The sequence below is a fragment of the Copadichromis virginalis genome, linkage group LG5 (assembly GCF_057382275.1).
Source record: "Copadichromis virginalis isolate Kocher_CV1m ecotype Utaka linkage group LG5, C_Virginalis_male_GT1.1, whole genome shotgun sequence".
Taxonomy (NCBI): Eukaryota; Metazoa; Chordata; class Actinopteri; order Cichliformes; family Cichlidae; genus Copadichromis; species Copadichromis virginalis.
In genome coordinates, this window is record NC_140622.1 from 37747754 (window position 1) to 37757988 (window position 10235).

The following is a 10235-nucleotide window of genomic DNA, read 5'->3' on the forward strand; positions in this document are numbered from 1 at the left end:
GTTTTTACAAAAACACCTTTATTTAGGCAAACCCACCTTATCTACTGTGATTCTGCATGGTCTGAGGACTGTGAGCCATATCTTTTACTAAATAAAGGCTACTAACAAATGCAAAAAACATCCAGCTTTGCAACAAAGTATACTAAAGTTAGTCAAGCTGATGTACCAATCTGAGGCCTGACTTATAACCATGTCACTTCCCTTCTGCTTTGATCGATAATTTACATCAAAGCAAGCAATGGAGGACAGTAAAGGAAAAAGAAGACTGACAAACACATAGAGTAGAAGACATCATGAGAAAATGAGTTCAGAAAACTAAGAACAGGTGAAGAGGGAACAAATGAAGATGGAGAGAGAGAAACAGAAGCAGGAGCGGTTAAGAGCAGAGACAGATAGGAGCAGCAGCAACAGCACCACGCTTGGTGCTTTGGCAGAGATCTATAAATAGCTCTTCAAATCTCTCTAGAAAAAGCCACTCTTCTGCTTATGCTGCTGCAAACAGAGATTCAGAGGCAAAAGCAGATATCTGAGTGATAAATACACAGATATAATCTTATTGGATAAGTTTCTTTTTTTAATTACTCTAGGTTTAAAATATGCTTACAATGGCCACATTGGCTTGTATGAATACATGAATGCAGGAAGCAAATACATTAAAGTGAGCAAGTTAGCATAAAAACCACATGATTTACTAGAATAGGCGAAAGCACCCTGCAAACCACAATAAACACAAACATGAAATTACATATACTTAACAGATAGTAATCAACAAATTTCCTGATTTTCATAAAACTCCATAAGCAATCAATACTTCACAGTTACATGAATTTATGTATATGCACAAAGATCCACAGGCTGCAGGGTATAAGGGAGGGAAATATGTTGACAGAGAGGCAGGTTACTCCATCTTTCTCATTGGTGGCCTTAGCAACAGTAGACTGTTGATTCAATGACTCACCTCCTACAGATCTTACAATGGACCATACTTTTCAATGATACTGCCCTGACACCAACAATCATACTCTGTGTTGCTTACAAAATATTTAAGAGAATAAAGCTGTATTAGGGAAAAAATTGATTATAAAGTAGTAACAGTGCTTTAAACCAGAAAAACTAACATTGCTTTATCGGGGTTATCACCTTGGACTACTATTAATCTAACTGGGAAGCATTTTTATGACAATCTCAACATCAAATGGAACTAAAATGGAAGTCCCTGCTTGCCACTTATCAGTTCTCATTGTCACATGACTGGCCAACACCAATTGATATGTTGGGGGGGGGGAGTTTTTTGTTGTTTTCCCAGGCACACATGTCATTTTCCCAGAGCAGATGTTTGAACCACTTATTCTATGCTGTTATCCCACCTTGTTTTCACAGCACTGTTGCTGCCTATTTTTGGATTGAGTTTCAAAAAAGTAAAGCTAAAGCCAAGACTCCGAGAGTGATGACCACGTGTGAAGTATGTCTTGAGAAAACCCCACTGTTTTCTTGATCACTTACGATTGTGCGATTTACTGGGGCACAAATCTCTAGCCAGCTCTGAGTCACTAATAATGAATTATTAAGGAATTAAGACTGGAAGAGCCAAGGCTTAAAATCACTGATATTTACTTGAATGTCAAAAAGCAAGCTAATGAAAACACTTAACACAATACAACCTTAAATTGCTTGGAGCAGTGAAGACGGCTTAGTACTGTAGTACAACCTGCATTCCGCCATGCAACCCACCGGCACTCAGTCCTATAAAAACACTACAGCTCTGTAACTTTCCGTTGGTTTGTATTAATATCTCAACCTTGTTAGCTGACGTTTCAAGTCTTGAGTTGTTATATGAAAGTCACACACGTCAATAAATAAAACTTTGTTGTATCCAGTGTGTGTTTTGAGTATGACTTCAATGAAGAGCCATACGCAATTAACAATTACTTAATTTTGATTCATCCAGATAGTTAATCGCTTCGGAAAAAGCAAATATTCCCAGGGTTTTAGTGAACCTTCTCGGTCACGATTGGAAGGATAAAATGTTAACATGGCCATCTCGTGCCTGGCATAGAGAAGGCGGACTTTAAAGATGGTGCTTAACGTTGCGTTACATATTAAAGATAGTGGCTCTTGAGTCATCTTCGCGGGTTCGGCTTACCGTGTTGTTGGCAGTATGTCTTGAGTTGCGTGGAGAATCCTTCAACTTGGGTCTGTAGAAGACAGATGGCAGTTTGGTCAGAGTCGTAGCTGTGCAGCTGACTGAAAATATTAGCTTGCCTCTATGCTAACAATAGCTAGTTCACAGCATTAGCCTGCCTCGTCCGGCGTGTATAATTAGCTACCTAGCTAATACTAGCCCGCTAGCTAGCCTTTTCTTTTTAGTGGACGCTAGCTACTCAGCGTCCATGAAACACAACGTTAATATTACAACTCGCTGTTCAATAAGAGTGTGCCATGGATCACAGAATGGCGAAACTTGCTGTGGACATGTACAAGCACTGTCAGGTCTCAAAATAGAAGGTGCTAGCTAGTACGGTTAGCAAGCTTTCCAAATGACTTACCGATGCTAATATAATGGTGCTGCTAGCTTGAGTTGGCTCACCGCGACCCCGACTGTCAAAATAGCGCCGCGTGAGGGGAGAGCAGCATGGACGTTAATGCGAGATAGCAAGCGCTGAAGAACACGGCGGTCGAGTCCGACGCAGGAATACTGCTAAATAACAACAAAACCCTAAAGAATAAATGACACAAAACTAAAGAAAAAAGAAACAAAACGCTATTCCCCCGTCAGGGCTCCGGCTTGTGTGTGTTAGCGTCACTTTTTTCCCCTCACCGACAGTTGACGTCAGCGGCGTACCTCCTAGTCGTACGGATACGTAGCCTACAGGATGCATGAGAACTTTGTTTTGTGCATCAAGCGTTAAAATGTAATATGCAGTTTCGTTACATCTCAGTGATGTTTGAAAATCTATTACTGGGATGTAATTTGACAGCTGTCCACTTCTGTAGGAGATGTGTCATTCAAAGTTGTTTAAATACTATAAAATGTAACGATTTCACATTTCTTAAGATGATATTTTTCTTCTTATAGCCTATAACATCTAGTCTATCTAATAAACATTATATATATATATATTTATTATTGTTTGTATTCACGGCAGTAGTTAAAAATACGCTGGTTTTAACCTTATTTTTCAAACCTCCCTAGGAAAAATGCTGACAATTCTAGGTAATAAATGTAACGTGTTTATTTGATTTAACGTTTAAATTATTCAAATGTATTGGGCACATTCTTTGACACCACTTGGTGAGGTCAGTTGTAATTCTCAAAATGCCCCACACGTGGGCAGGCAAGTACTCCTTTAACATGATAAGGCCTTGACTCACATTTAACACTAAACGTGAACACAAAGAAAATAAAAGAAATAAAAATGCGTGCAACCCGTGTTGTGATCCATACAGTTTATGTTTGTGGAGATGTGCGCACAATCAACACGTGACCGCTTTAGGATAATCTGTTTCACAATTATTATTTCCATGTGCATATGCATGTAGTTTATGTGTTAAATGATTGTGGAAGTCATTGTTTTTCCTGCTCACACTGGACCTGGACCCCGACATGATGAAAAGAGGGTCACTTTAACGTATTTTTGCCTATTTAAGTGCATACACTGTCCGGCTTATTGGCAGCGTTATCTTTAGTAGGCTATGTCAAGCTGGCTCAGCACTTTTGCGAGAACCCAGACAGACAAATCATGTACCGACATGAAGGCAGGATTCGCCTTTTCCCAGCTTTCTCTTTCTCTCCTTCAAACACACACACACACACACGCACACACATACACACACGAGGCATCGTTTTACTGCACCACATTATGACACCTTGCAGGAAACATGACGGAACGTGTTTCAAATACCGCGTTAAACTCTCCGCCTCATATCCTCGAGTGTTTTCGGTCAGGTTAAGCTAAAGCCCACGGATTCAATTGCTTGGTGTCTGTGGGACACGAATATTCTGTAAGTAGGTTAAAGGGCAGAGAATTTCAACTTTGATCGACAAGAGCGTTGGCAGGTTACGTATCAGTGGCACTGAAGTGGAGAAACGTGGCACAGAAAATACCTGTTGTGATAAACTCAAGACCTTATCGGGCTTTCCCGATATGTGTCCAAACCAGCCATGGACTTGCGTAGTAATTAATCTAAAGCAGCGTGTGATATCATGTAGCACCTGTATGCAGCGACTGTGAGACAGTAACCTACATGTGAACGCGTGTTGCGTGCGTGTGTGTTGCGTGTGCCCGTGCGTGTGTTGTGAGAGAGGACAGAGGTGTTTTGCCAGTAATTTCCAAGCTTCCCGATGCGCTCATTGGTGCATCCTTCCAACGTGTCACCAGTTTTGGTGGATTACCCCAGATATCTTTACCATCAGGAGGGTGAAACATCACTCAGCTCCTCTCTTCACGAGCTACCAACAAGGACCTCTGACGTTCGGGAGACTTTCTTTCGCAAAGAACAACTCAGAAGGGGAAGGATTTGAAGATTTTTTTTTATTGGTTTTCCAGTTTAGAAGTCTGGACGTTTATTAGTTACCTCAGTCCGAGTACAAATACGCAGTTATTTACTTCAAGATCGAAGATGGCCATGTCTTTGTCACTCTCAGCGTTCCTCCTGTTGGCACCGTTGCTGTTTAAGGGTCTCTGGGTCAGTGGCTCCCCGGGCTGCGCGTCTTGCAGGTTGTCAGCGATGGATAAGGACGCAGAGGAAAGGATGATGATAGAATTCGCCAAGCAGCAACTTTTGGACAAACTGCACCTGAAAGAGAAACCAAACATCACTCACACCGTGCCCCGGGTCGCGCTCCTCACGGCGCTGCGCAAACTTCACTCGGGGCGCGTCAGACAGGATGGTACCCTTGAACTAGAAAACAATATACCAACCAGAGATCAAGCCTATGAAATAGTGAGCTTTGCAGATATAAGTAAGTCTTGTATCCACTTTCTATGCTATAAAGCTGTTTTCGCATGGCATAATAACGCTACAGGAGAGCGCGTTGTGATTAATAAGGTCTCTTTTCCTGCGTAAGATATTAACATAAGGCTAGGGTTCCCTGAACTATTATATTGTAATATTAAGGATCCAAGTATCTATCGTTACTTATGTGCAAAAAGGTTTGCTCCCCTTGGGCAAACTACATATTTTATTGCCTTTTAAAGTGGAAATACATGAACTGGTGGTAAGCAAGCTTTAAAAGGAATCTATCTTTCAGTGTTACATTGTTGCACTTTTAACAAGATTTACATGGGAAAGTAATAAAAAGTGAATTTACGTAATTTCGTGCAGGTTGTGGTGATAGGATTCTGATTTGGAGTTGGGTGGCAGACAAAGAGGACAAGAATGAATATGTAAATCAAAATCTGTATGAAGTGCATAGACAGCTTCTGCAAAGAGGAGTGCAAATGACTAAAAGCCCTCTCTCAGGTTTCTGTTGCTGGGGTCTCCAAAATCTGTTATACATATTCACAACATAAAATGCAACGGTGCATTTAAATTTGAAGAAGTCTGAAGATGGCTGCTTGCTCCAGGACTTGCATTTGGGTCTTTATATTTAAAATCAAATATACATGTAATCTGCCTAAACATTTAAATACAATATCCCTTGTGCTGTATTGTAGGAAAAGTTAACCATAAGGTAAAATGCTTAAAACAGTGAAAGAGGATTGTTACTTCCATTAATTTTATAAGGGTAAGAAAGGTGATGAGCTATGAAGTTTTTCCAAATATTAACATTGTGTGTTTTTCTTAATTGTCATTGTTTCATAGATGATGCAAAGAGCAGTGACAAGGCAAGCGTTAGCCTTACCTTTCAGTTTCTGCAGGAACGTGGCCAAAGTATCCAGGTCCTCCAGTCCTCTTTGTGGATCTATGCCCGTGCCTCTGAGGACCCACAACGGAACTCTCGTCTCCTTGCCCAGGTTTTCCTCTCCGTAGATGGTGACATCTCAGGCTCTAATCGGACCTTGGTGATGGAAAAGATGTTGCACGTCAAGGAGAGTAACTGGCACACTTTCTCTGTCACCCACACCCTGCAAACCTTCTTGGACGGGGGCCAACATCGGCTGCAGCTGGAGGTCACCTGCGAAGAAGACGGACAGAACCTTTGCTCCCTAGATGGCTCTGCTGAAACCCCCTACCAGCCCTTCCTGGTGGCTCAGGTGCGTCTCCGTGATGACCACTCCAAGCATTTGCTCAGGAAGCGCTCAGTGCGTTGCGGTGACGATGTAACAGTCTGCTGCAAGAGAGACTTCTACATCAAGTTTAAAGACATCCAGTGGGATGAGTGGATCATTGCGCCTGAAGGCTACCATATGAACTACTGCATGGGACATTGCCCCCAACATCTGTCCGGTTCCCCAGGTATAGCATCCTCATTCCATGCCACTGTCTTCAGCCAACTCAAAGTCAATGGTATTAACACAGCTACAGCCTCATGTTGCGTTCCCACAGAGCGTCGACCACTCTCAATGGTTTACTTCAACTCTCAGCACAGCATTGTCAAAACAGATGTCCCTGACATGATAGTGGAGACCTGTGGATGCACATAAAAAATTGAGTATTACTATTAGTGGTATAATTAATTATTTTCTTGAGTGTATTGTAGACAAGTTGACTTAAAGAAACACAAATTTGACCAACTTTGGACAAACAACTTTTACACAGAGTACTTTAAAATGAGAAATGCCCACCCAAAAGACTTTTAAATTATCGACAGAGGATGTTACTAGACTATCTTTACAAATACAAACACGTTTGTTTTATAGCAGTTACTCAATAGGTGTGTTGTGTGTATTTTTGCATAAACGTATGAATTAACACTCTAGGTTTACATTAAGAAAATTATGGGCACAAAAAAGAATATTATGAGTATATAAGTATTATGTTCTAAAGAAATAGGTATTGATACAGTTTACTGCTTGTAGTAACTTTTAATTTATTTCTAAACTCTTGTAGTCAGTATTTAAAGAATCTCAAATGCATTTCAGTGCCTAGAGGTGAGCAAATACGCTAAGTCTGGATGCAGATACATTTATTCTTTTATACGTCAGAGACAAAAATCAAAGAGCAGCACTAAAATATGAAAGACTCAATAATAAAGTTTAGATTTCAATGCAAAAAAGTACAGTGAATACAAATGTACAGTAATGATATCAGGTTCCATTTTCAAACGTATATAAACCCATAAAGTCTTGCATTAATTAATTTTCACTTTTGTCGTTTGTACCTTACAACTTTTACTTTTCACATGCTGCCGGGATGAAGTTCAAAGATGCACTACATTTTTTTCCTAATTCATTGTATGTTTTATAGTCTGTTTTGTGTTATAATCAGTGTCCAAATGTAAAAAAATTATATATATATTCTATACTTTCATTTTTACGTAACTATTTCTTTCATTGTAAATCTTCATCCACCTAAATGCTGCTGTTTTACAGAAATGCTTTCAAAGCAATGAAAAACTTTTAAAGCGTGCCTTTTTCTTTAACTTCTGATGACATTAAAGCAAATACATTTACATTCCACAAATACTTTGATCACATTGTGAGGCTGCGAGGGGAACAAGTTGTTGTTACAATGCAAGAAATCTGGACTGATTTCTGTCAAAGGGTACCCCATGCTGCATGTAGCTGGAATATGTTTAATCAGCATCTCCACTGTATTATTTACACAACCTGGCTTATCATTTGGGCAACTGTGGCTCAAACAGCACATGAATGCAAGGTTATTCTCAGCAATGTGAGCAAACATTTAGCTATTGCTTCAGTGTCAGGTGAAGGTTTGGAGGGTAGGTAGGTCAGTGAGCATGTGCTGCTGCACGCTGGCATTTTTAGCTCTCAAAGTCTAAAGATTGCAAAATTTCATGCTTTCCAGGTGGAGCCAGTCTTGTTTCTTTCATATGCTGGAAACATCGTACACGTGTCCCAGTAGCATAATTTACGCTTCATAATTTCACAATCTTTGCATAGCTGTATAGTTTTAACTGTATAGCAGAATGTCTATCGGAACATTACCAAGTAAAGCAAATGTTTACCGATTTCCATACTAAAATCACTTCACAGTTTAAATTTGGTGGGAAACGGTGCAAACTGAGATCTACTCAAGGAAGGGAAAAATGAAAACAGCAGTACAACAACGAGAAAGCAAAGGAGCTCAGCAATAGATTTTTTTTTTAGTTTCCCCAACTTTGAACCTGGAAGAGTGTTAATAAATTAATGTCTATCAATACATCACATTTTTATTTTTAGAGATGATACCCAGGGTTTCTTTACTTCTACCTGTATTAACACTGTGTTCATCTTGGCTGTATTGATATACTATATGTCTTACGGACTTGGATTTTACAGCCATAATGCAAAGGAAACAACTGAAACAGTGTATGGGGGAATTTTTTACCAAAGACCATAAAAACCCTTTTATTTTAATTTTGTGCTGATATTTGATAAACTATTTTCACCTCTCTCTCTCTTGCCTCTATGTGCTGCTCTTGTATTAAAGCAATTTACTTTACACCTGTGTGAAATAATTATAAAACTGTTGTATTTTAATATTATGATTGATATTGTAGGCACTTCTTGTCCAAGACTCAATGTGACATTGAAGTGCCATTGCAACATATCTTATTAAGCACTTTATCACCCTACTGTATTTTAGAGTGTGCTGACAGTTCTATTACTGCACTTAATGCATCAGGTTGGCATTACCTGAAATACCTAAAAGCGGGCCTACAGAAAGAAAATGTCAATTTTCAAAGTTCTAGTTGTTTTTAAAAGTGTGTGTGTGTGTGTGTGTGTGTGTGTGTGTGTGTGTGTGTGTGTGTGTGTGTACTTTTGGAGCATTCACAGAATGCAAGAATTTGAATTCTGTTTCAATTGAAATTTGTAATCGTTGTTATTTTTGTATCATATTATTTTGTTTTATGTAAATGAAAAATTTGTAAGAGCAAATACAATTCAGAAAAGTCAGTGTGTGATAAAATGTCATGATTCTATTTTTAATTAATAAATAAATCTATATTTTAAACAGACTAAATTGCTTCATTGTATTTTATTGTATAAATGGCATTTTATTGTATGTGTCAATAATATAAGCCACAACACACTGCAGTGTACAGCAAAAGCAGTACTGGTTATTAGGTAAATTAAGCCAACTGTAGCAGCAAAATGTAAGTACAGTACTGTGCAACAGCCTTGTGTCATGGTCCTGGGTCGGTGACCCAGCGCTTTTAGTTTGTTATCATTTTCTAGATGATGATTGTTTAAGTTCTGTGTTATTTTCGATCTGCCTCTGAGTCTGCGTCTGTATCTGTCTGTCTATGGTGTCTCCCCATCTGTTTGTGAATCTGTCTGTTTAGTTCAATGTCTTGTCTGGTTCCATGTATCTGAGTTTCCTGTTTTATTGTGAAGGTCCGTGTCGTATGTGAGTGTGATCAGTTTACGTTTCCCCTGTCCCGTCAGCCCAGATTCCTCCCAGCTGTGTTGCCCTCCTGTCTCTCATCCCCTGATTACTGGTGTGTGTATTTAAGCCCTGTGTGTTCTCCTGCCTGTTGCTGGTTCGTCTGTGTTCCTCGGTGTCAGTCTGTGTTCCTCGGTGTCCTGCTCGTCTCTCTGCCTCTCTTCCCTTTTTTGTTTCATCTCAGGTTTGTCATTTAGCTTTCCCAGTTCAGGTCTTTAGTTTTGTCTTCCCTCTTGCCTGTTTTGCCTTCTCACCACTGTGTAAATAAACTCACCGGCATCTCATCCACTGCCTGCATCTTGGGTCCTTCTTCTAACTCCACACGGCTCGCCTCGGCAGCCGTGACACCTTGAGCCCATCTTTCCTCCCATTGCTTTAGTTGAATCTATAAAAATAACAAAGATAAAACAGACTTAAAAAGAGTATTTTTGCACCAACAAGCTGATTCCCAAAGACCTGTTAGATCAAACCTTGGCATATCTCAGCATGGTATGTAGTGTGTTCTTAAAATAAATCTGATGAAACTGAACAAATCAAAGACAAAACAATAAGTGGCAAACTTAAAAAAAAAGGCATCCACAGCAGATGATCAGTTTCTGAATATCATGTTAACAAAGACGGGAAAGAATCCAGCAAAAACCTGAAACAGAACCTGAGAGATGCATCTGGCCCTTTAATCTAATAATCACCAAAGACTCATCAGAAATGGTCTCAACCTGGGTGTCTATTGTCTTGTGTAGTTT

General features: G+C 39.6%; 2 protein-coding genes across 12 annotated transcripts in view; one reads left to right on the forward strand and one right to left on the reverse strand.

Moving 5' to 3' along the window:
• r3hdm2 (R3H domain containing 2) overlaps positions 1-2853 on the reverse strand; it is a 60422-nt gene extending 57569 nt beyond the window's left edge. For 10 of the 11 annotated variants that reach the window (XM_085457663.1, XM_085457661.1, XM_085457659.1 and 7 more), the window contains exons 1-2: positions 2547-2853; positions 2144-2195 (exon numbers count right to left, since the gene is read on the reverse strand). The gene's annotated coding sequence lies outside the window, so the exon portion shown is untranslated. The remainder of the gene's footprint in view (positions 1-2143; positions 2196-2546) is intronic. The other variant, XM_085457669.1, reaches the window with a different exon arrangement.
• A 1624-nt stretch (positions 2854-4477) lies between these two features.
• LOC146710283 (inhibin beta B chain) lies at positions 4478-9062 on the forward strand. The gene is made up of 2 exons (XM_085457670.1): positions 4478-4963; positions 5806-9062. The coding sequence occupies exons 1-2, from the start codon at positions 4621-4623 to the stop codon at positions 6585-6587; spliced, it is 1125 nt and encodes a 374-aa protein (XP_085313796.1). The 5' UTR covers positions 4478-4620; the 3' UTR covers positions 6588-9062.
• Positions 9063-10235: the final 1173 nt, after the last annotated feature.

What these genes read in the sequence shown, in the direction of transcription:
- LOC146710283 (XM_085457670.1), top strand. Translation starts at nt 4,621, where the DNA reads ATGGCCATGTCTTTGTCACTCTCAGCGTTCCTCCTGTTGGCACCGTTG. An exon ending in AGTGAGCTTTGCAGATATAA is followed by an intron (nt 4,964 to 5,805) that starts GTAAGTCTTGTA and finishes ATTGTTTCATAG; the next exon opens with ATGATGCAAAGAGCAGTGAC.